Genomic DNA, 26,336 nt, shown 5'->3' on the forward strand with positions numbered 1-26,336 from the left:
TGTATTTTGTTTAGCTTTCCTGATATTGAGCCTAGTTAGCTAGCTCACAATCAATTGAGAACCTACCCACCTATCTACCTTCATACAGACCTACCCGTCGATTTTATGGATCTATCGGTCTATCATTCTGTTTTTGTGTTTTAAATCAGCTTTATGCTTTCCTGGATGCAAAGTCATTAAACTTTGACAACCCAGGAAGGAGATGCCAGCGAGGGAAACTGGGAGGTGAGGAAATGAAGTTTAAGGGGCACAAATGTGACAGAAATGAGAAAAAGAGACAGAGGGTGGAGAAGACAATGCTGAGCTATTATTAGACCTACTGAAGAGTCGAAGAAAAAAAAGCAAAATTGTGCTAATCTCATATTTGTGCGCCTTCATTCTCTTACTCTGCTTGTTATCGTTTCCTTTGCAAAAGGAACAATGCGCGATGGCAATTTCTCCCTGTTTTACTTCACTTTTTTCTCTCGCCAATTGCTCGCTTGGTTGGCGGTGCTGCAGCCTCAACTCCTGCTTCATGTTCGGCCTTGATGAAAATAGTCACCCTGTATTGTCCACTACAAAGGCTTCGCATGCATGGGTGTGTTTGTGGGTGTATTTGTGTGTCTGTTTTCATGTTACCCTACAGGTCTTGGTTTCGTTTCAAAAATAAAAGCCCAAAGACATGTGATAAAAGCAGTGGTGGAGTGCACTTTATTCTTAAATGAGGCCAATAAGAGCGTGCGGCCTAACAGCATAATGGACCTCAAAGTAGAGTCTTTGGTGCCCCGGGCTGGCCTGGAGAAAGACCGAGCAGAATTTATGTTCTTTTTGCCCGAAGTATAGCATACAATTAGTCATTCTTTACTTTTGAACCCTCACTTAAGCAGACTTGGTGAGCCCGATCGTCTAATTTGACTAAATAAATCTCAATCCTATTACTGCTTTTTTCACTTACCCACTTTGTCTAGATTATATTTTTCCTCACCCCATCAACACCCGTTGAGGGCAATGGTACAGTTTTTCTGGGAATTAGGAACACTTTTCTTACTAACCAACTCATAACTCGGAGCTACGTTTGCTGTGACGTAACGTATGCCACTCTTATTAAATCCTTTCTTTTCATTTTTTTTCTTTTAATTTCACACATTTCAAACTAGTACCATGACAACGCTGTGCAACGTTAACTTTCAGTGTTTAACTTGCAAAAACAAAGAAGTATGCCGCCGGACGAGTACTGCGCTTCACTCTTGTTTATTCTCTCTCATCTTTACTGCAACCACCGCTCCTGACTCGCTGGTCTTCGTTGTCCCTCAACGCTTTCTGTCAGACTTTACGTTTCATAACATAGTACAAGGTGGCTTGGTGGATGACGGGTTAGTACCTCTGCCTCACATTTATGAAGTTCTGGGTTTAATTCCAGCTATCTGTGGAAATATTTAAATCTAAGCTTAAAACACACTTCTATTCTATAGCATATGAACAACCTATATTTTATGTTGACAATATCTGTTTATTATTTGTTATTGCAACATCCATTGCAGCCTGGTCATCCTGGAAGGGGATTACCTCATGTGCGGTCCCTTCTCAAGGTTTCTTCATTTTCTTTTACATGTCCTCATGTAGGTTTTATATCAGGGGATGGTGTAATAATAGTCTTTGGTTTGCAAAAATCTGTGGTCTGTGCAGCCCTTTGAGACTCTTTGTGATTAAGGGCTATACAAAAAAACTTGACTTGACTACCACTGACAATGTGTGAAGTTAACATGTTTTCTTGTGCCAGAGCGGGTTTTTTCTTGTTCCCTCAAACGTCCCAAAAACTTGCATGGCAGGTTGATTGGTAAGTCAAAATTGTCACTAGGTATGAATAAGTGTGTTAAAGGTTGTGTGTCCCTCTGTGCCCTGAGATTGGCTGGCAACCAGTCTTTGTTGTCCCCCTGCCCACAGCCCGAAGAACGGGCAGGTTCTCCGCAAGGACAAGTAGCTAGAATGGACACAACACAATGTCAACAGATAATTTGTTCATTCTGGTAGGTAATGCCCAGGCGGCGTGGTTAGGAAAAAAGCTTGGGTGCTGCCAAAAGCTTGGGTGCTGCCAAGCTGACTTGGTGAAAAGGAGCTTATGTCCTAGATTTTTTCACCTTGCGCTACACTCAGTCAAGGATTCAGACTCAAGGTTAAAACAATTTGCTAAAGTAACGAGTAAAATTGTGGGTAAGGGGGAATAATGGGATTGAGCCTTATTTTTCAAATGGGAACAAACATGTGCCTTCTGTTATAAGACGTTATTTTGCTATGTTTAAGGAAGCTTTTGTCCTTTACTCCTTAAAAAACAAAAGAAAGAAAAAGTACACGGAAAAAGAGCAAACTGTTCTAACAATTGGTTAATCATTTCTGCTTTCTGATATTTCTTTGGCTTTGTGTTGAATGAATAGTTTTACTGTTGGAGAAGACTAAATATTTCTGTGAGCCTTTAGTTTAACCTTGTTGAAGTTTTTTTGTTATCTAGAGGGGTTCCTGAAAAAGGCTAGGGAGAAGCTTGAGAGTTCCCAGGCTTACTGAACAGAAGGTGGTGTCTACCATAGGGAACGTGTTTGGCTAGAGCAGGGGTGGCTAACCCGGTCCCGGAGAGCTGCACGTCCTGCATGTTTTGGAGGTTTCTCGGCTCCAAAGCAGGTGACGCCAATTTTCAGCTTGTTAGCAGGCTTTGTGAGATTTTGATAATGATCCAGGTGATTGGAATCACCTGTATTGGAGCAGAGAAACCTCCAAAACATGCAGGACATGCGGCTCTCCAGGACCGTGTTAGCCACCCCTGGGCTAGAGTAAGGAGTAACATTGAGGGGAAGGGGAAGTCAAGGGATTGGGCAATAATCAACACATAGAAAAAAAAATCCTGTGGTTTTTTTCAGTTTTTTTTCTACTGTTGGAGAAAGTTTAGCATCACGGAAGTTTATTACAAAACGGCATTCATTTTTTTGTTATCCATATTGCCTCTTGCTAAATAGGTGTGAGATTGTGTGGTTTTGTGATAAATTGCTGCCCAAAAGAGTGAAAAATCCTCTGAATAAATTCATCAAACTGCTTGTGAATTAGGGATTGGCTGCTCCTCTAAGTAGCAACGTGTGATGCTGCAAAGGCAGATGCTGGAGATTTTCGATCGGGGTGGAGCTGATGCTGATGCTGAAGCTGTACACAGAACAGTTTCGCAGACGCTGTGTAGGAAATGACTGTAGGCAAGAAAGGAATGGCAGCTGTGGAGCACTTAGGCTGATGCCGCCTCCCTTCATCTCCCCCCCGCATGCATAAGGGGAGGTGGGGGGTAATCATGTCCGACTCCAGCGCCACAGGACTGATCTTGAACAAGGTACGTTTCGATGCTCTCCGTCTTTGTTGCAACGGTCTGCAGGCAGACTCTCAGTCATGAATCCCGCTGCCCCCCCTCCTCATCCATTCCTAATTCTATATATAGATCAATTCGCCACAAAGTTGCACGTTCTTCCGGACAGTAAAAGGCAAAGTGCTTTCTGATGACATCACTAGTAAATAAACGTATAAACGTATGTCCTTTGCTGAAGACAGTCCTGTGAAGAAATCGGGCTAAATGGCTTGAATTATATTTACATTGTTCTTTTAAACTTAGTAATTTGAATGATTTGGGGGCTTTGCTTTCTCTAATTTTGAAGAGGTTGCCAGAAAGTTTTTATATTAATATTCTTTCAATTTGTTGATGATTATGTCGGTCAATCTAGGAATATTATTTTTTGCTTCAGTCCCTGTATTTCAAAACTGGTTAATACCATATTTTCCAAACTTTAGGGTGCACTTTAAAACCCCAAATCAACCAAAAGTTTAAAGGTGCACCTTCTAACCAAGTGGGCTTTTACAGCATACCAGAAAATACAGCGGATAAAATTGAAAAAGGCATAGTTACGATTCAATTATACTGCATATGGTAACCGTTCTGCCTCTGAGAAACCTACGGTGTGGTCTTCCAGTGCCCTTCTTTGGTTACCATGTTAATTATTTGTTACGAAAAGGTAGTTAAAGCATCTTCCCCATTATATGACATTAACAACACATGAATTTGTGCACTCCAAAGTTTTGTGGTGTACATTACATGTAGTGTCTCTTAGATGCCTTTCTACTGTTGGTCGATGTCATGTAAGATGCTGGTGTGCTATTGATTTGCGTCACAGCTTCATAAAAAAGCCAAAATGCTTTTGGCTGAAGTACCTAAATCAATACTTTCTCTTAGTTCATTTCAGAATCTCGTGTGTTTTGCAAAGACGTGATATGCTATTGGCCCAATTATCTTCCATAATGCCTCTTTCTTCATTAGGTTCCACTATAGTCATATGCTGCACTTTGTAAGGACTCTGCAAGTCACCGACACGATACCATGTTTTTTGTACTATTTTTTTTCACTATGGGTCCAAAGGTTTGTAGGAATGCTAAGGCGAGAAACCAAAACATAATAACCGTGGAAAAAAAGCCTGCCATTATCAAGTCATCCATAGTTGACGCACACTAAATACTATTTTTCTAATCTAATGTTTTTATCTGAAGTACTGGGGGTTTGGAACGCATTAGCTTTGCATAACCATGGTTGCTATTCCTCGCTGTACAACCATTTCTCTTTGTTTTCCCAACCTCAGAACACATTAAAGTCATATACCCAGGATCTGCTGTACTGTTTAAATATTTAATTTAATTTTACATTTACACTGGTCTGTAAATGGCAAATTATTAGTAAAAATAGCACCTACTTATATGAGATGACAAATAGCCTAATAGGGTTAAAAAATATATATTTTACCAAATTGCAACTAATGAATCGAGATTCCAATTCCAGCTTAATGATTTCTGTCATTTAGACAAGTATTCGATCGTCAAAGAAAATAAAAAACATGTAGCGTAACGTGCTAAAATTCTGTGCAAGTACACCATTTATAATCCCAAATCCATCCAAATAGTGGAGGAATATGTATGAATATATTAATGTACACAATGCGAAGAGATACCATTAGTGCAGAATTTTCTTTCCGCATAGAAGTACGCTCTATGACTGTCAAAATGTCACGCAGCGTTCCGCGTCCTTGCTCTGTGCGTAAGATAAGTGTTGTTGCTCTTGTCAATTTTAGCTGACGTTGTATATGTGCATGTGTACTATATTATTCCTTTAGTTCCAAAATTCAGCTTATTAAGGCCCGGTCACACAGCCTTTCACAGGCGTATCGAGGCTGAATCACGGACAGAAATTTCTGCCCGTGAAGCAGACGCGGTGGAAAATGTGCAAAATTGGCTAAACCCGCTGTTTTCCCGTGGTATGCCCGCGAAACAGACGCCGGCGACTGTTCCGCGTCCTTATTGCGGGTAACCGCGGCTGCATCGCGCTTGACCGTGCTTACACGCGGTACACACGCTAATGCACGTGATAACACCGCGATACAGGCGCAGAACAAACGTGCTATGACCGTGCTCCACCCGCGATTACCCGCTAAAATTCCGCGTCCTACCTGCGTGTAACCACGTCTTGGCCGCGGCCGTAGCACGTCCTAGCACGTTCGTACCGCGTCTTTACCTCGTGTGTACCACGTGTGCCGCCCGCGGTTACCCATGGTCTAAAATTTTGAGCAGCGCAAAACTTTTTCGCGCGGCCAACCGCGTGTGAATTTCTTACCGCGTGTAAAGCACGGCTGTATCTCGTCTGTATGGCGATCTCAAATCGTCCAACAGCGTCTGCTTCTCGGGCAGAAATTTCTGGCCGTGATTCAGCCTCGATACGCCCGTGAAAGGCTGTGTGACCGGGCCTTTAGGGAAGGGCGGATTGATCCAAATATCCATATTAGCAATAGTAAGCGATCATTTGAATCGGATCAATACTATTGACCTGTGATCAATACTTCCTCCACCAATTTTTTTCAAAGCGCCAGTTCTCTGCACAGGTTATATTGTTTACACTTTTTGCACTTATTAATTTTACTTTCAAAGTATTCTGCAATGGAAGTAAGGTATCCTTATTATATTTTAATGTTGATATATTTGTAGTTTTGTTACATTGCCGCGTTTTTGGGTTTGAGTCACCAGACCTTTGTTCTGGATTTTTTTTCACAATGTTAATGATTGCTTTGTAATTATATAATAAAAAAGAAAACGTTTTAGTGTCTAAAATATTTGTGCTGTGTTTATCATAATCATAATAATTAACTCAAGGAGGAGATTGTTTGTCAATGATCACGACATTTTCAAGCAAAAAGTATCATTATTGGATCGATTGATACCTCCTTGTATTTACTTGGATTGGATTGATACTAAATTTCCGAATTTCGCCCGCGCCTAATGAATTTGGTGTCTGTTAGTGTTGCGAGTTGTTGCCTTGTGCACATGTCAAGTTTTGTTACTTTTGTCGATGTTAACTTCTGATGTATGTGTGCACATGTTACGTGTCGGATGTCACGTAATATATGCACACATATGATAAAAGTTAACATCGACACTTGATGTATGCACACCGCAACGGCACGCAACACTATCCGATGCTACATGACCTCAGCAAACTACACATCGGCAGAATTCTGGCATGAATGGAATGTTATTTTACATATTGACAGAATTTTGACAAAGATAGAACCCCATAGAAAAATGTTAGTCACACTTTAGATGCCTGAGCTTTTCTGCTTCATTCATTTTTTTGCCATCTGAGTATTTATTTGGCTCACCAACGCTCTTTCCAACAAGCGCCTTGCTGGGAGTACCATATGTCAAATGTCACTCAGTGGCCATCTCCAAGCAGAATTGTGCTTCTGAAACAGGAACGGATGTGGTCAATTGTGGCCAAGCTGCTGTAGTCTGCAAGCTTCGCGCAATCTTATTTTTTTTCTTTTCTTTTTAAACTGAATCGCTGACTTTAGGCATTAAAAAAGTCAGACGTCAAAAGGAAAGTTGTATCTGTCACATGTCGAAATAAAGCTGTTTGTGGAACAAAATAACTGCATGGCTTGACATTAGTTGAATATTTAGAAGATGAAAAAAAAAAACCTCCAATTAACTAAACATGCCAAAATATCTCCCAAATTAAACCCGAATTGTACTTATTGTGGGGGAAATTATGGTCCAAGTGTGCCTTTTTATACTCTATTTCATATTTCACACACAACACAGTGGAACCTCGGTTCTCGACCATAATCAGTTCCAGAACCCTGTTCGAAAACCGATTTGTTCACTCACCGAAATTATTTTTCCCATTAAAAGTAATGTAAATCGTTTTAATCCGTTCCAACACCCTGAATGTTTACCTTGAATGTTTAATGTAAACATAAAGCTAACCCAGGCTAATTGTACGTCCGTACGAAAGATTACGCTAACATGAACGTGTAAAAATAAAAAAAATCAGGTTGTTTACAAGTCATTTAGCACCCGGGTCTCCACAACAAGTGGTGAGCAGTTCATTGGAAAGGGGGCTCGGTTCCAACACCCTGAAAGTTGGGCTCCATTCCAACACCCTGAATGTTTTCCTTGAATGTTCAACGTAAACATAAACCTAACCCAGGCTAATCGTACGTTCACGTAATCTTAACCTTCCGCACGAAAGATTACGCTAACATGAACGTGTAAGGAAAAAAAAAGATAAAGAAAAGAATTATGAATAGGATTTCTTACCTTTGTGGTGGTCAGCAGAAGGCGCAGGTGGACAGTGGGGTATTCCCTAGCAAGATCAGACACTCGCACACCTCCTTCATATTTTGCTATTATTTCTTTCTTAAATGCAATAGTTGTACACACTACTTTTCTTTTTTCACCTGTAGCAACTTTGCTGCTTGCACTGACTTTCTTTGGAGGCATAATTAGGGGCTAAAACACTTAGTCCTATATTAAAAGCGAAAGCAAAACGAAGCATGTCCGCACGCGATAACAGTTAGTCAAAAAAAGAGCGATCTACATCCGTACGCCGCTCAGCATCGCTCTCTAGCGTACGCACTCACCCATTACCGGCATTCGAACTCCGATTTTTTGACCGAACAGCGAAGCGAGAATTTCTCGAAATTTTTGGTCCGACTCCGATTCAAACTGAGAGGTGTTCAGGAGCAAGCAGATTCAAGGTCAAAACAATTAGTTTCCCAAGCCAAAAGAATTAGTCTCTTTTTAAAAGCTACAATTCAGAAACTCACTGGTAGTCTCCTATCTGTTATCAAACAGGTGCACGGAGCTCATTTTGCTAACCCATCTAAAACTTAAAGGCCACTGGCAATTTTCTCAAGACTCTATTTTCTAACAATGAACTGCTGTAATGTACCACATAAATCATTTAAAGGAATTTGTTAGAAAAAGTCATAGGCGTCCACTGGTGGACAGCTTCCCCACCAGTGGAATAGTGTACTAAATTCTTTCCATGTTTATTGATAGGTTAGAGCAGGGGTCGGGAACCTATGGCTCGCGAGCCATATATGGCTCTTTCTATGAGTATCTGTGGCTCAGAGACCAATTTGATTGCATGCAAAATTTCTCCATCTTGTTCAAAACCGGGATTGTCTATCCTATTCAGGTACACGTAAAGCCAAACCAAAGCCAAATGCGAAGGAAACACTTCGCAGTATATATAGGGCACGTTTTTCACTACAATTTACAGTCAAGGTGTCACACAAAAAAAGGGGAAAAAAAACTCGTTTTGGCTGTACAACGCTAAAGAATCCTTTATTTAAAAGTTCACTATATAATCTGTGTTCAGTGTTCAGATACTTTATAATGAATACACAGAACTGTAAATACGCCAAAACACCGGAAGAGAACTTAGTGGGTGGAGCTATGCAAAAAGTACAAGCATTCCCTCCCATCTCTCGCCAAAGGTAAGCACATAAGGCTCCCTATTCTCAGAATGTTGTGACGTTTTTACAAAATAAATGCTTGCATCTGGTTTTGAAACCAATATGTATGAAAAAAAGGGTCAAAAGGAGTTTAACCGATCTTGAGTCATTGCAAGAAAGAGACAAGTTTAAAGTGGTCTGTTTGTTGAATTTGGGACAGGGGCTCTGGCATTATTCTCTTTTCATAATTTTTATCAAATCATCAAAAATAAATGTGCTGAAGACTAAGCTTTTGTCTGGGGCGCGGGTTTAGCAATTTAGTCAATTTGTCTCATAATATATGGTGTGGCTCTTTCCCAAAATAAAATTAATATTTTTTGCTTTTATGGCTCTTTGAGTCAAAAAGGTTCCCGACCCCTGGGTTAGAGTGTCCTTTAGTGGCCAGCAGTGTGTATCACACCATGTAACAAAATAAATCGTCCAATCAGAATCCTTTAACGTGCACGTGGTTAATTCTATTCTCCAATCAGAATCCAGGAAACTTTATAACATAGGCGCTCACATTTCATACTTTGGAATTCATCACATGTCAATCTAAAGGGGTCTTTGCCTCATCTTTTGTGTTTGCTTCTCTTTAATGAATAAATTTGTTTGTAACTCAACATTTTCTGACATCGTTTTGAACCTGACACTTATCGATGGTGAAACACCCAAATTGAAATGAAATGAAATGAAATTCCCTGCAATATAATCCGCAAAGTGTTTCGTGAACAAGTAGAATTCTATTGTCTCATCTCATCTCATTAGCCGTACCGCTTATCCTCAGTAGGGTCGCGGGGGGCTGGAGCCCATCCCAGCAATCATCGGGCAGTGGGCAGGGGACACCCTGAACTGGTTGCCAGCCAATCGCAGGGCACACAGGGACAGACAACTCATTCGCTCATTCACACCTAGGGACAATTTGGACCGGCCAATTCACCTGAAATGCATGTCTTTGGAATGTGGGAGGAAACCGGAGTTCCCGGAGGAAACCCACGCAAGCACGGGGAGAACATACAAACTCCGCACAGAAAGACACGACAGGTTCCCATGACATGAACGTTGCCGCACAAGCGCTAACCACTGCGCCGCCGTGCTGCCAGAATTCTATTGTTTACAAGTAAATTCAACGCCTCAAGAACAGCAATATCAGCAATAGTAAAAACTCTCCCAAGAAAAATACTTTATAAAGCTCACACAAATAGCTTTTCTTGTAGTTTCATATTTGTATAATATCCAAAATGTTGTTCGAGGTATTATTATACGTAAAAAAAAATAGTTCTTTGCCCCTCATGTAGTCTATGTTTGGTCGTTTTAGTTTTTTAAGAGGGCCAGATCATTCAAGCAGGGGGAAATAAATTTAACTGAGGGAAAACTCTCCCATAAAAAATACAATACGAAGCTCACACAAAGGTCTACTCGTACATCCCTGTTTAGGTGGTACAATAGTTGTATGTATTTGTCGTGTATTGTGATTCATGGCCAAATTTGGTCAGATGCACTATGGGAGGAAATCAGACACGTGTCACAAGCCAGAAACGGAGACAGGACCCAATAGCGTTCGTTTTACTCAGTTTTATTGAGAAAGAAAGCAGTGCTTGCTTCCACGATCCGATGAACGTCGGACACGGGTAGCTGATGGCAGGAACGCGGAAGTGGTACTTCCGTGTCGAGCAAGGATAGTCGTGGACGGCAGGAAAGCTGGTCGATAGCCGGGACAGGGGAGCAAGGGCGGTAATGAGTCCAGAAAAAAGGTCGGCAACAAGTATCAGGCAGGAAACAGGGCAAAACAGGTCGATGGCCGAGACGGAAGAGCAGGGCAGAAACAGGTCGGCAACAGGTATCAGGCAGGAGAAAACAGGGCAGGAGATTGTCGGAGGGTACGGAGCTTGCCTAGCAAAAACGTAGGTCCGCAGGACAGTCTGACAGTTTCCTCTTGGAAGCCGGGGGTTTAAAAAGAGTCAATGAACCAATCAGCAGTCAGGGCTGTTGGCGCCAACGGGGCATTCGCAGGTGCCCCGAATCAGCAAGCATGACAACACGATAGGTGAAAAGGGAAAAAAACTTTGTTGGCTCAGCTCCAGGGGGTTGGAAGAAGATTTAGAAAGTGCTATTGTTTGACTTATTTGAAAGCAGCTGTTCCTTTTTTTCTTTTAAAATCTTTTTATCTTTTTAGGGTTCAGCCGATTCCTACACTAGTCGCCCCTCGGATTCCGACCTGTCCCGGGAGGACGACCAGGAGGCGTCTCGGCGCGACGCCGAGCGCCAGGCTCAGCTGCAGCTGGAAAGAGCCAAGGTGGCATGGAACTGCTTGACCTTAATCGTGTTTGATATTTTCATTTGATTTCTCCTGTTTTTTTTTCTCCTGAAAGTCCAAACCAGTGGCCTTTGCTGTGAAAACCAATGTCAGTTATTGTGGGGCCCTGGATGAAGACTGTCCGGTCCAAGGAGCAGCCATTAATTTTGAAACCAAAGACTTTTTGCACATTAAAGAGGTTACATGTTATCTGGTCATTGTCGCTATCTCTGCCGCTTTTGACATAATTTTTCACGTTTGCAGAAATTCAACAACGACTGGTGGATCGGTCGGCTGGTAAAGGAGGGCGCTGATATCACTTTTATCCCAAGCCCTGTCAAACTAGAGGCCATCAGGATCAAGCAGGAGCAGAAAGCAGCTGCCAGGTAAGAATTCACATCGGCCACTAAGTAGTGGCAAGTTGTCGGGAATGGACTATGCTCTACCTGCCTTGCTAGAAGCATAGACTTTAACTACATACGGCTGGATAAAACTTTGATATCGTCTATGCACTGCATGGTCTACAGCATTTTCGCAGTGTGTGCAGAAAATAACAGACATGTCCTGGAGACATCAACCGATACACGTGAGGCTTTTTTTTAGCAAGTAAGCCTGAGTTCACGTGTATTATTTGTCTATGTACTAGAAGTGCCACAGTGTTTTTCAGCATAGAAATATCCCAAAGAGGGGAAACTGTAGTAACTGGAGTAATGTGCACAAGTAAACAGATTATTTGGTTAAAGTGTTTCTCAACCTTTTTTGAGCCACTATCTGTTGAGATATTTTAAAAATTCAATCCAGGCACCAGGTTCACTTATTTTTTTAGAGATTCAATTATCATAGTGCCTCAAATGAGAGTGTTACGTTTTTCGTACATTTGTGGTCACCGTGACTTTAGCAGTAATACAGGTTATTCATTTTGGTTCCTAATTTTGTTGTAAATCTTACAATCTTTTCAACCAGTTTTTCAAGTTTCATGTGTATTTTATCTTGTTTTCTAGAAAATAACAAAAGTAATACTTAAAATGCGCAAAATTATCTGCCAAGAGAATGGCATTTCTTAATCCATTTTAACTTCCCCCCCATTTTTTTGTAAATCACACGAAAAAAAAGGAAAATTATGCGCACGATTCTTACTTTGATTTTTGTGAGCACAGTCTTAAGTACAATCTTATATTAATAAAAATGACATTTCTATCTCTTCTTCTAGAAAAAAAAATGAAAGTAAACCTAAAAATGAGCAAAAAATATTTGTCAGTGGAGCAACATTTGTTTTTACAATATTCCAAGTTTCTTAAATGTGTAAAATTATAGTTTTTACTTTTTATTGGATTAATTTGATTATTTGTTTGCAAAGCAATTCAAAGTGAACCTCAAACAAAATAAATTATTAAATATATTTCCCTGTACTACTTCATAAGCATTTGATAATTAGTGTATAAAACAGTCATCTAATCACACCTACCTAGCTGACTAACTAGAAGAAAAACACTTCACAATGGCATGTTTCTGGCAGACATAAAGTTGAGCATTTTTTGCAGCGCACAAACAAGGTCTCATAGCACATTTGACCGTGTATAGATTCTGTCAGTTGGCTAACCACGAAAATCAAGGGAATACTGCATTATATACAGTATTATACATATAAAATAATGGTACTAAAACCCACACTGTGAAATTGTTTTGTGTTAGCTAAACCCCAGGGCGTAAGTTTGGTTATGTCATTGGTGGAGACGTTTTTGTGGAGTGATCACATAATAGTGGTGGGTACACAACAGTGATTCCTCGATATTGATGGGCATACGTCCCTCCTATCCATGCCAAAATTACACCCTTGGCTTAACCCAGTGATTCTCAAATAGTTGGGCGCGAGGCCTCGTCAAGGGTGGCATGGGTGCGTTTAACTTCATTCTGGGAAAGTAAAAAATAAAAAAGTTTACTATAGTGAACCTCCACTACACTTGGTCGCAGTAGCGTTTTCAATGGCAGAGTGTTTTGTTTACATTTAGTCTCCACGCAGTTCATATAGCACAGAGTATAAAAAAAATGGGCGTGCAAAGAAAAGCGGGCTGAAGAGCCAAACAAAAGTGTCTTCCCGAAAGCCAAGACAAGTAAGTTTTACGAAGCGTACGTAGCACTTCACTGCGACTATGGAGGGAGACGAGCAAAGACCAGTGTGCTTGCCATGTTCAAAATGTTGGCAGCGGACCGAACAAAGCCCCACAAATTTAAGCTGTCACTTCGTGACATTACAACCCAATCACGCTGCTAAGATGTTAAATGTTTCGGCCAAAAAGCATGGAATTGGCATTGATGGAGGTAACTTGTTACCACCAATATCGAGCAATGGATGATTTGTCCCTACCAATATTATGTGATCACTTAAAAAAATAGGTTAATCTTGGGGGCCGCGAGAGTATTTGTTCTTCCAAGGGGGGGCGCGAATACAAAATATGACTGCATCGTTGTAAAACCTCCGAAAGATGTTGTACGAATAAAAACTGCTCTCACATGCACAAACCTCACTTTATGTATTGTACGTCATCCGCCGGCTGTCATTGCCCCGAAGCCAGATTCCAACGACACCTTTAATGAAGTTTTCCTTGTCGTATTGCTCGGCTCCGCTTCGTGCGTACCTCCAAATTGCCGCCCGAGGGGGATTCGACGATTGTGACGCTTTGCATTTTCTGGCTCTGCAGGAAAGGAGGCAACGCGTCATCCGGTGGCTGGAGATCCACGCCGCCATCTGCAGGTATGCGGGGCTGGATGAGCCCACCTGCCCAATCAATAGCCCCCTGCATGTACATTTTTTGAGTTTTGAGCTCATTTTTGAGCATACAAATGAAACTTTCCAGAAAAACAAATACTTCTAAACTTCTCAAAGCAAAACTATTCCCAAACATAATAGCGAATGTTGTTCCTATATTATGCCACTTTTTGCAAAAATAATTCAATATGATCGTATTCAGTAATGAATACGATCTTAATTTAATACACCATTTCTACTGAGAAGATTTCCCTGGACTCAAACATGCTGTGCATTACCTTAAGAGACAACTTGATATTTGTCTCTTACATTGTTATGACACATTATTTGTACAGCCCTTAATTACAGAGATCCTTTCGGCATGCACCTTGTTTCTCGACACATTCCGTCTTGCGGATGTCGTAAATGTGATTGCCACAGCATGTCTCACTCTCTGCTTTGAATGTCACCACTAGATGTCACAAGGTTCACGTTGCAAACATCGTTTTTATCTATTGTTTTCCATTTTGGAGAGTGCGATATTTTTCAGGTGGATCTACTGGATCAAAATGGGATTTAAAAACTATCTAATTTGTTTTAAATTGCCTCTAATACATGTGGTGTTTGTTTTGTTTGTTTCAATCGTGTTTTTTAGTCAACTTGCTCTTAAATTTTATTTCAAAAGTCATTAAAAAAGTCTTAAAAAGTCTTGAATTAATCTTGGCTTAAGCTGTAGGGACCCTGTGTCACTGTTTTTGTAGTGCAACCGAAACGAGTGCTATAAGGCACAAGGAGATTACAGACTTCGTTGATTCAAAGTGATCAAACTGCACCATTTTTTTTCTGATTTTTTTTTGCCCAACCTTTTACACGTTTTTTGTTTCTTTTGGGTTACCCTAGCAGCAATATGGCAGACAATCATGTCAGCTCTCTGTAGGCGAGCCTCATGTTATGTAAAATAAATACCCACGAGTATTAAAAAAAATGCACGTTTATAGGGTAGTTTATGTGTTTTTTGTTAGTTAATTAAACCAGTCTTTTTTTAATAAATGTTTTTTTTTTACCAGTAGGAGGCGCTAAATAAAACGTCCTTCTAACTTCTTTTTTGTGCGTAATTTACTGAAAGCAAACACATTTTGAGTTTTCCTTGCCTGCATGTTGGTTTAAGGTCAGGCGATTGTGTAATTGTAATCCTGTGCAGGCCTTTGAGACATTTTTGTGATTAAGGGCTATACAAATAAAATTGACTTGACTATTTTTGATCTCATAGTTCTGTGTGAATTATTATCTTAAAAAGGAATTTCTGCCTTTGCTATGTAAGGAAGTGTCACTAGTATGGATATGTATGTATTTAGTGCACCTTTGTAAAAAGGTCCATGCAGATATAGTTTACATTTTTCCCCATACTTCAATAAAATAGGTGACACCTGTAGAAAGGAAGGAACAATACCATAACCTGAGAGAAATATTGTTTTTATACATGGTTGAGAGGCTTTTGAAAATCTTAGTTGTCTGATGAAGGGTTTTCATTACAATTGTTTATACCTGGACATAGGACAGTGGAATTTAACACATTATTATTCAACATGCTATCGTGTCTCTTTTTTCTTTAAAACCCAGGCTGAAATATTTTTTAGATTGTGCTCATAAGCTTCTTTTGTGATGTTTGCTCTTTTTGTTAAAAGCGAAACAGAAGCCGAAACAGGTTTGTTTCCCTTTCTATGTTTCTGTTCATACATCAGTAGAAACAATTGGATATTCAATTCCTATAATTTATACTGGTGGATTTTTTGTGTAGACAGAGCTTGTCCCTCCGTATGATGTTGTTCCCTCCATGCGACCGGTGGTGCTTGTGGGGCCTTCGCTGAAAGGTTATGAGGTGAGACTATTCAAACTGATTTTCCACTTGCAAGACAGCACAATAGCTAAATATATCCCGTGAATAGAGAGCTAGCTTTCTAGGTAGATAGCTGGATAGAAAGTTAGCTAGTCAGTTAGCTTCCTTGCAGGGATAGATGGAACTTAGTTGAAAAGAATCAGAGAAAATTATTCCTGACACATAAGTCAATAAAGGTTGTGTCCATGACTCAAAAATTATTCTTGCTGATGCCATCTTCCGGCTGAAATCATCATTGCAGTCGCTATTAAGTTGCTTGGGTGGCACGTGCAAGTACGTTCTGTTTTTAAATGCTCTCGAATAAACTGTTTTTTTCCATTTCGGGGATTTTGGGGCAGCAATTGGAGATAGGAACATTGAAAGTAAATATCTAAAGGCTTTTTTAACTCAGTAGGGCATTGTTAACACACAATTAACAGAGAAAATATTCAATTTTAAACTTTTTACGGACACGCATCAAGCTATGAATCCCACCTTTAAATTTGTAATTTAATAAAAAGTTGTATCATTATTTGGGAAAAGGAAGGAGATTCTCATTTTGTTTTAACAACCTCACATGGTGATTTTTAGTTGACATGCCCTGCATACGAAATTATCATGGTAATCTCTGGTTTATGGCAGAGGGCTGGTTTAAGTAGCCCCCTGCCCCATATCTACCACACGCTCTGCTGGCCGTCAGGGATAATAGAGTGTAGCCAGGTGGGTGCTGTTCATTTTAGGCAGAAAGAAAAGGAAAAAAAGTGATGCCAATTATGAAACACATTTGCTCTCTTGGGCCTTGCTCTCAGCAATGTTCATCTAGGTATAATGGATTGTAGGCGGGCTACAATGGTATGCTCCATCACTCGGACTGAGGAAAAAAAAATGTGCTCCTTTGACTCCTGGTCTTGGCAATAGTCAACTGTGGATAATGGATCGCAGGCCCAACAGTGGGCTACAACGGCATGCTTCCTGACAAACGTGCCTTCTTGGCGCAATATGGGATAGGTAAAAAAGGATAAGCGCCTCAAGAGTGCAGTTAATTTATGTTCGCCATAACAGTAAAAAAAAGGCCGCCTGGCCTGACCAAAATGCGCTCTGCCTGCCCCTGCTTGTAGCAACATGTGATCAGGGATAATGGATCATGAAATGTTTGTCAACCTGCGATGCAATAAGTATGAAGTATGAAGCCTGAAGTAGCGGTGGATTACAGTACTTTGGTGAAGTTCCCTACTCTAGCTTTGAGTTACTCAGAAGTGTAGGCCTTTATTCTTCAATACATACTTGAGGAATTTTGTGGATGCCTATTTTTTATTATACCTGATTAATAAATAATTTGGGGTCTTTTTTTCTTTTATTCTTGTAGGTGACAGATATGATGCAGAAAGCCTTGTTTGACTTCTTGAAGCACAGGTTCGACGGCAGGTGCGTATAAATGTGCTTTTGCATTTATTCACAATGCTTATGAACACTTAAAACAAGAAAGTAAAATATTCATCTTTCCGAGTCTTTTTTTTAAATTAAACTGGAAAATGTTTTACCAGGCAAAAATATAATTTTTCACATTTTAACATCATTTAACATTAAATACAAAATGTATTTAAAATAAGCAAAAATTATTAGGTATTTTTTAAATGTGCAAAACGTTTTGGCAGTGCAACAAGACCATTTCCCTTAATCACAACTTTAATAGTGGCAGATGGTTTCCCTCATTTTGAGTATTATTTTTGTCATTTTACAAGAAAAAAACTGCTAAGAATATTGTAAAATGATGGTAAAATATATTAAAAAGCTAACTCTTGATACTAAGCTAGCTTGGCTATTTAGAGTAGATAGAAAGCTATCCAGCTATTTAAGCCATTATATAGCTGTTAAATACGTTTTTCTTTTTTTAAAGGAAGCTGTATAGAAATTTAGCCAATCAGTTGGTTATTATGCAGGCTTTTAACTCGCAAGCCAGCACATTAGCTAAATATATACTTTTGATAAAGAGCTAGCCTGCTAGTTAATAGAGAGGTTGTTTGCAAGCGAGGAAGCTGGATTAAAAGTTCTTTAGTAAGATGGCTTGCTATCTACACCTCACAAAATATGGTTGTAATTTTGCTTATATTAAATGAAATTGTTTTCATATTTTAACATAACAATTGCTAACCAGCTAGCTATAAAGACGAGAGCTTGGAGGCTAGCTTGCTAGCTCTCTATATTTCTATTACACATGTTCAAATCCACAAAAATGCTAAAATATAGTAAAATTGGAAAAATAATTCACTTTTTAATGAGTTAGTTTTCTATCAATAGAGCTTACTAACTTTCTTTAAGGAAATTAGCATAATCATTTCGATTTTTTTCTACTGTTGGCCATTTCCGCGTCTTGTAGGATCTCCATTACACGGGTGACTGCTGACCTGTCGCTAGCCAAGCGCTCGGTGCTCAACAAGAAGGCCATCATGGAGCGATCCAACACGCGTTCCAGCCTGGGTGACCGACCTCAACATTATTATCCGTCTCACGATCGGCTGTTGGTGTTTTTGTACAACTATCGTCTCCGTGCTACCCTCAGCCGAAGTCCAGAGTGAGATTGAGAGGATCTTCGAGCTGGCCAAGTCTCTGCAGCTTGTGGTCCTGGATGCCGATACCATCAATCACCCGGCGCAACTTCTCAAAACCTCTCTGGCGCCTATCGTCGTCTACGTCAAAGTGTCCTCGCCCAAAGTAGGGTGCAAGCACGCTTCTTACACGTTCAGTTTTGAAAGTGTTGTGTATGACAAAGTTCACGCTTATCTGACTTTTTTCTTTGGGATTCATATACTTTATTAACAAAAGTTGACCCTCAGAATACAATATTCATTCGCTCTAAGGTAGGGATGGCAAAGTGAAAATATCGGGGGATAGAAACCGTGGTAATGACTAGCTAAAATGTTTCAAACATTATGTCGGTCATTTGGTGCAATCTCTGCTGCGACAACACTGACTGTACCTAAGTGGTACAGTCAGTGTTGCGATTTTCCCTAAGGGGACCAAATAAATTGATTTATTATTATTATTACTATTATTATCATTATTATCTTAAATATGTAACCCTCCTTAGGCATATGTTGTTGATGTCGTATAGAGGGTAAAATGCTGTTAAGGGAGGCCAAAAAGAGCATCTTGTTCCAAACTGTAAAACAGAAAGTACTGAACATCGGGTTGCCTTGTATTGAACCCCACAGAGGCAAGTTATTTTGAGAATGTGCTAATTGGTGTGCGGTTTTCTTACCTTTTAGAGTTACCATTATTTACAACAGATTTACTTTGTCCCACTCAATGGGCTCTCAGGTTCTTCAGAGACTGATCAAATCTCGAGGAAAATCACAGAGCAAACATCTCAACGTCCAGATGATGGCGGGGGACAAACTTGCTCAGTGTCCGCCTGTAAGTCAGTTGCTCTTTCTGCACTTACTTTTGTATTTGTCTTATTTTATTTCAAGTGGATGTTTACATTTATTTTCTCAACATTCACTTTCTTGGTCAGTGGTGTCCATATGTCTCTGTTTGTGAAGGAATGCTAGCATTCTACTATGTTTGTAGTTGACTATCTAGATACACTGGGAACAATATTAGCCCACTGGAATAAGATTTTAAGTATTCTAAGTGGACTTTTTGTTGTTTTAAGAGTTTACTTATACTGACTTTATTTTATCTTTGTAAAATTAGAAAACTCATACTTCAAATAAGCAAAATCATATACTCAGGCACAAAACAGATTACTTCGCTCATTTTTAGGTATATTCTTGGTTATAAAATCTTACTTTAAATGATTAAAATCAAGGGTGTAGTGTAGGCATGAACGAAAGGGGATGAGTCCCCACCAATATTGAGCAATCAATGTTTTGTCCCCACCAATAGTGTGTGATCACTTAAAAAATCGTGCCACGTCCCCACCAATATCGAGCAATCATTGTTTTCGCAGCACCTATTTAATGCGAATCACTTAAAGAAAACGCGCTCACGTCCCCATCAATCCCAAAACCAAAATTACGCCCTTGATTTTTGGGATATTTTTTTACTGACAAGTACAGTAACCACACGTAACTGATAAAGTAAAAATAACTTCAAACAAGAAAATAATATGATAAAAATGAGTTAAACAAGGATGTACGTTTTGCAGTGCAGGACCATACATATAAAACTAGCTAGCAACTGAACAAGATCGGTAAAAAGTTTGCTAACTTTGGATGGATAATTGAATGGATGAATGCACAGAAATAGAATTATGTTCATTCACTAATGCCATCTTTGTCCCGCCACCACCAGGAGATGTTTGATGTTATCCTGGATGAGAACCAGCTGGAGGACGCTTGTGAACACCTGGCCGAGTATTTGGATATTTATTGGCGTGCAACGCACCTTCCTTGCTCTGTACCAGTCAACACCACCCAGGACCAAAGCGTGGTCACCCCTCCTTCTGCTAATTCCAGTCAACAGGTATGACAGCAAACGTCTCAACGTAGGTGCTGTTGTATTTGGTCTTCTGACTTACTAGAACTCATACAGTGGATCCTTGGGATACGACATCAAACCACAAAGTACGGAGGTGGATAGGAACCCCGGTACTCCAAAATAAACCTTAGAATGACAAAATAGTACATAGTACAGTAAATACTACTTATATGTTATATATGTGAGTATGGATGAATATCATTATTAATAATTATACATGTATTACCTTTGGTGTGATGTGACGGGCTGGACTTTTGGAGTAGCAGGTTTGTAAAGGGGAGTTGGGGAGACAGAAAATTAAAATCCAAACTGATTTTAAAACTTTTACACGCGAGGATTGACGTGCCCTGAGAAGATTCCCTTGCTTTAATCACCTCCTTTTAATAATAGTCTCGATCGTTGATTGGTTAGCTAGGGCAGAGATTTGTGTTCTTTCTTTGAATTTCTTGACAATTCCAAGCTCTGTTTTCATGGTTGTCACATTTTGTTTATGCTTCCAGCGTTACTGAAAGCCTTGAGACCCATAGTGAATACAAACAGTCCAAAAAATACAATATTGTATCGCCGAATTGCTAAGTCGCAAAGCAATATTTTAAACTGAATAAAGAGGGCGAGAGGCATTGTGGGAAAGCATTCAGGCAAAGGCAAATCAGTATCTTTATGATGCCGTGACTCAGACCAATAGCAGAGCAGCATCTTATATGTATGGTGTCGGCTAATTGCAGACGGGCATCTTGGAGACGCAACTTTACATATGCACAAACATCGCAAGGTTTGAATGGTATCCATGTTGGGGCACGCAAAATTTTTTGTTGTTGTATGGTGTGGTAAATGCCATAACGAAGGACCAAAAATCATCTCATTCCACACATTGAATATATAGAGACTTACTCTCTTTTAAAAAATTGTGATCAACCTTTTTTAAAAAAAGAAAAAAAAACAGTAATGAAATTACCATTGAGTTATTTATTCCACAGTACTAACTTGAATTATCATTCAGTTTTAAAATACAGGGATTTAAATTGAAACATTCTTCCATGGATTGATGAATATCACGTTCGTGTCAGTCATAGTCAAAATTATGTACAAAAAACAAAAGCCCATCGGGAGAGTATATAGACACGCATAATACTTTTTTGTTGATGTCGCTTAGTAGGGAAATGTCGTAACGAGGGTCCAAAAAAACATCGTAATGTGTTAATATCATAAAGTGGGGCCGTTGGTCTGCTGTACTACTTCTTCTACGGGGACAACTACTTTATGGACCTTGCTTCAAAGAAAATGATGGCTTACATTTTAACACCTTTCATTCACTTTCTAGTTCTCTGAGACTCAAGAGTTAATCGAGTGACCACTTGTGGTGAGTTGTCCTCTCATTTCTGTTGCCACAATGTCAAGCCAAAACGGTTTGATGGTGCAACTTGATCTCCCACTGTAAATGTACAGGATCAACTGAGAGCGCCACCATGGGTCAGCGGCAGAAGAAAAAGAACTCGGCATACAACAAGACCAGGGACCACTTGCAGAGCGATATAAGAGGCGGAAACCTAAAGATCTGCAAGCGCTCACTGCTGCTCCGGACGCCACGTGACAACTCAGGGTCGCTTACGGTGCACCTTCTGATTCCTGCACACATAAAAACACGGGCAGTTGCTTTGTGTTAGCCTGTCCTGCTACGGTGAGAGTTCAACTGCCTGTCTTAATTTTTACCTATCTCTCTGTCAGAATTAAGCCCACTACAGATGTGTAGATTGGAAGGAAGATATCCCACTCCACTGCCCTTTTAGTGCAATGCTATTACTTCCCCTACCCATCCTATAATTTCACGTACTACCAAATACTACTACAACTACTGCAGCTAAAATTCACAATTGTAAATGACCAAGATCTACAATCCTTGTAACCTATGTTCCCTCTAAGCTGCACGCGTGAGCAATCGCGCACTGCCCGCACATTCTCAGCGCACAAGAAAATCTATCCAGCGCAATGTTACCTCTAAGCTGCGTGTGTGCGCTATTACGCACTACCCAGAGCTTTTCTGCGCACAAGAAAATCTAGCCAGCTTACAAATATCAGGGATTGATATTGCTGATTAAGAAGCGAATTAAGTCAAAGTTACAGTGCATGAAGGTAAAAATACAAGGGTTGCCCTGACGTTGTGTTCTAAATGCGGTATTTTGTAGTCAAGGTCGAAGTAGAACGAAGTTGAGTAAAGTCAGTAGTGTTTTCCGAGAACCGGCTCTTTCGGGTCCTAAACGGCTCTTCAGGCTGTTTTTGCTTCTTTCATCCCAATATGACCAAATATTATATAAAATTATGCACAAAATGACCTAAAGGAAGGGGGGATAGAACAACAAAGAAAAAATACCAAAATGAAAAATTTGTGAAAAGCTGAGAAAAAAGGAACAAAAGGAAGAGAAAAAAGAAGTAAAAATTCAGAAAAAAGCAAGAAAAAAAGAAAAGAAAGAAACTTCTGGTGATCCCAAGAGCAAAGAAGTGTTCTGCTGGTTCGAGAGCGTTCTCCATCCGGGCACCGGTGCTGTGGAATGCTCTTACCCCTGAGATCCGATCTGCAACCTCAGTGGAAATGTTTAAATCTAAACTTAAAACTCACTTCTACTCCATAGCATATGAATAACCTACTCTTCTCGTCGGCTGAAAAATAGTCTGTGTAATATAGTGTAATAATCTGTGAAGCCCTTTGAGACTCTTCGTGATTTAGGGCTATACAAATAAAAATGACTTGACTTGACAAAGGAAAAAAGTAAATAGAGAACAAAAAGAAAAAAGTAACAGCTAGGAAAAAATAAACACAACGAGATTTGTTTTAAAGGAATTAGGAAAAATAGAAAAAAAAGGGGAAAAAGAAAAAAAAAGTTTGTGTTGCATTCAAATAATTTCCAATTATACCAAGTCAATCTTGTTGCCAACATTGTACTTCCACTAAAAAATGTGATTAAATACAGTTGTGTATCGTGCAACCGACTAAATAAGCCCCCACAAATGTTAGTATTATGCAACAAAAGATACCAGGAAAAAAAAAGAAACCTTGCGAAAGAATTGTTGTAAAAACAAATGACGTTTGTAGGCCGTACAACCTTTACAATAATACATTAGTCAATTCATTCAAAAGTGAAAAATGTTTTTGCATTGCCGGAAACTCAGCAAAATCTGACGTGATGTCAAGTTTTGGACATGTTTGATAATGACTTAGTTGCCACACTTGGGATTGCTGTTGCTCACTGCTGTTTCAAGCGTTGCTCACCGACTTTGTGTGAACGTAAGACACGTGGAAAATTGGAGGGAACATTGCTTGTAACTATATTCTTTTTAAACTAACACTACGATACTACTACTGTTATTACTACTTACTCCTATTACGGATAAACTGTCATACCGTTTGTTGAATATACTAGTGTATAAGAGAGATGAGGAGACAGAACCAACATAAACTTCACCTTTTTCCCGGCAGCTTTTTTCTTTCTGTTTTCGAACAGAAAGAGATGTTTTTTCACAACATTAACTAATTACCAGTATTGTGGTAACAGTAGTATTGTGTCTCCTGCAATCGTTACATCTATCACCATGACTAGTAATAACTCACAGTAATTCCTAAAAGCCCACCAGGTTGTGATACTAATATAGTACTTGTAGTGTTAGAAGCCTTTACTACTTAGATTAAAATTCCTTCCACTAGTTATTACTACTAACGACAATACTAAACATGTTTCAATGCCTTCTGAACACGTTTGGAGGGCTAATACTACATCAGGATGCTCCTGCTCCTGGTAAGCACGTTATCTGTTTCAATCATAGACTATATGATTTGTGCTTGGTTGCCATTAAGACTATTTCTACATTAACTATAACTACTACTACAGTATTACTCTTTTTTTTGCAGTAATATATACTGCTACAAATACAACTGATATAGTTCAAAGTTAAAGTATAAGTCAGCTTTATTGTCAATTCTGCAGAATTAACAGAGAATTGAAATTCCGTTCCTCTCAGCCCTCAGTGTCTGGAAGAACACTATGCTTTAACACACCACACTAAGACACACATCTAGACAGTGCGGCACATAAATAGACAGTAAATAGTTGTGGTACTACTACTACTACTCCTAATAATACTAATAGGAGGTGCCGGGCTTGGCGTTGGCAGACATTGTACTTGGGTGAGGTTGTTGGGGCTGTGGTTTGTTCAAAAAGTGCCAGGGAGCCATTAGAGGGTGCCAAAAAGCTGCATGGCCGCATGCAGGTCCAGTGCCGCTTGTACACAAAAGCAGATGTTTATCAATTTTGTTACCAATTATTGGGGGTTTCTTGACACAAAACGTAGCTTTAAACCAGAAAAATCCTAAAGTATAGCTGTGTAAACTTTCACAAAGATGGGTTTAGCCTTTTCAGAGCCTATAGGCCATATAGAAACACACACAATATACAACTTCGTAGTGAACTTTGTTTACAACAAGATAAAATGTGGTACTTTGGTAAAACATGCCATAAAGGTTAAAAAAAGAAAAATAATTCTACTACTACTACTACTCCTACTATTACTACTACTCCTACTTTTACTCTTATTAACTCTACTACTACTACTACTACTAGTACTATTACTACTACCACTAGTACAAGTACAACTATTACTACTACTACTCATACTAGTAATATTGCAACTACCACTACCAACCATTAATAATCACTGCTACAAATAGTGCTAAATGTACTATTTTAGTACTTGTCGTAGTATTATACCTACTAGTACTGCAATTTACCATTACAGCTAGCTATAATATTATTCATGTTACAGTGACTAAATACTTTGAGTAGTTGCTACACATGCTCAACTCTGAATATGAGTACTAAATAGTAAAAAGTATTAATTAGTTATGCCTATACTCATTAGAGGTAAGATTTATGGCCCGAGCCCGAACCCGAACCCGAACCCGAGGCAATTTCGGGCCGGGTCGGGCCCTGAAATGTCAGTCATACGGTCGGGTCGGGTCGGGTTCGGTCCTGCTTTTTTTTTTTTTTTTTTTTTTTTTTTTTTTTTTTTTAATTAATTAATAATGTGTTAAATGTTCATTAAAAATATATACTTAAACTATGTATGGATACTAGACCAAGGAATACTTGTTATAAAATAAATAATTTGGATAAAACGGAGAAGGAGCTGTAATCGCTATTTTTCCGACTCCTATGGAAATTCCTCCCCCCCTCCGATTTTAAATGAAAAAAACAACAATTTGTTTACACCGCGGGATCCAATGCAACCAGGGTTTCATTCACAATAAAAAAGACATTACGTACGGATATTATAGTAAATCAAATGAATATTATTTGTGTACAATTAGTTGTGGTTGCGGAAATCATAGCGTACAGTGACGTTGGTGACTTTTCCATCCGCGTTAAAAAAATGCATTTTGTAAAATACGATCGCGCTTTATTGTTTAAATAAACGCGATCTCCCAATGATTATAATTAGCTCGCTTTATTTTGTTTTAAAGCGTATTATATAGAATACGATCGCTTTTGTCGGAAGCGTACATTGACGTTGGTGAGATTTTCATCCGCGTTAAAAAACGCAATCTGTAGAATACGATCGCGCTTTATTGTTTAAATAAACGCGTTATATAGACTAGGATCTCCCAATGATTATAATTAGCTCGCTTTATTGTTTTAATAAGCGTTTTATATAGAATACGATCAGGGGGGGGGGGGGGATTTGCATAGGAGTCGGCACAACACGTCAACATCCCCTCTCAATGAAAGTGCTGCGCTAAAATCTTAAAGGCGTACTACTACTGCTGCTGTGGATTATGGCCCAATGATCAAGTCGTCAAAATGACGGACGCCTTTAAATGTTTTCGCTACCTCAAAAAAAAACCCGTCAATGACAGATTGCAGTGCAGACACAGAAATATAAAAGATGTAAATGTTTATACAGTTTTATTTAACTTAGGCCTAGATGTTGTAACAAAAGGCAGAGTTTAATTTGTTATCATAAATCACCCCTCCTTATAAATAAAATATGTAATTTCGGGCCCCCTCGGGCCGGGCCAGCAAATCCAGTTAATTAGTCGGGCCGGGTCCGGGTCGGGTTTAATACCCCCCG

At 39.5% G+C, this 26,336-nt stretch overlaps 1 protein-coding gene across 1 annotated transcript; it reads left to right on the forward strand.

The window, feature by feature from the left end:
- The first annotated feature begins 3,047 nt into the window (after positions 1-3,047).
- LOC148369677 (voltage-dependent L-type calcium channel subunit beta-4-like) lies at positions 3,048-25,118 on the forward strand. Its single transcript, XM_088331795.1, has 14 exons — positions 3,048-3,343; positions 10,996-11,115; positions 11,192-11,314; positions 11,380-11,501; positions 13,815-13,867; positions 15,547-15,566; positions 15,660-15,740; positions 17,104-17,162; positions 18,115-18,215; positions 18,298-18,449; positions 19,056-19,151; positions 20,034-20,204; positions 21,541-21,579; positions 21,666-25,118. The coding sequence occupies exons 1-13, from the start codon at positions 3,278-3,280 to the stop codon at positions 21,568-21,570; spliced, it is 1,194 nt and encodes a 397-aa protein (XP_088187921.1). The 5' UTR covers positions 3,048-3,277; the 3' UTR covers positions 21,571-21,579; positions 21,666-25,118.
- The last annotated feature ends 1,218 nt before the right edge of the window (positions 25,119-26,336 follow it).

Source organism: Urocampus carinirostris, chromosome 3 (genome assembly GCF_059441175.1).
Source record: "Urocampus carinirostris isolate Australia breed hairy pipefish chromosome 3, RoL_Ucar_1.0, whole genome shotgun sequence".
NCBI classification, from domain to species: domain Eukaryota; kingdom Metazoa; phylum Chordata; class Actinopteri; order Syngnathiformes; family Syngnathidae; genus Urocampus; species Urocampus carinirostris.

Excerpts from the sequence above, each read along its gene's own strand:
- LOC148369677 (XM_088331795.1), top strand. The coding sequence starts at position 3,278 with ATGCATAAGGGGAGGTGGGGGGTAATCATGTCCGACTCCAGCGCCACA. Across the intron at positions 15,567-15,659 it reads CGAAACAGAAGCCGAAACAG|ACAGAGCTTGTCCCTCCGTA; the intron begins GTTTGTTTCCCT and ends TTTTTTGTGTAG. Across the intron at positions 18,216-18,297 it reads CAACACGCGTTCCAGCCTGG|CCGAAGTCCAGAGTGAGATT; the intron begins GTGACCGACCTC and ends TGCTACCCTCAG.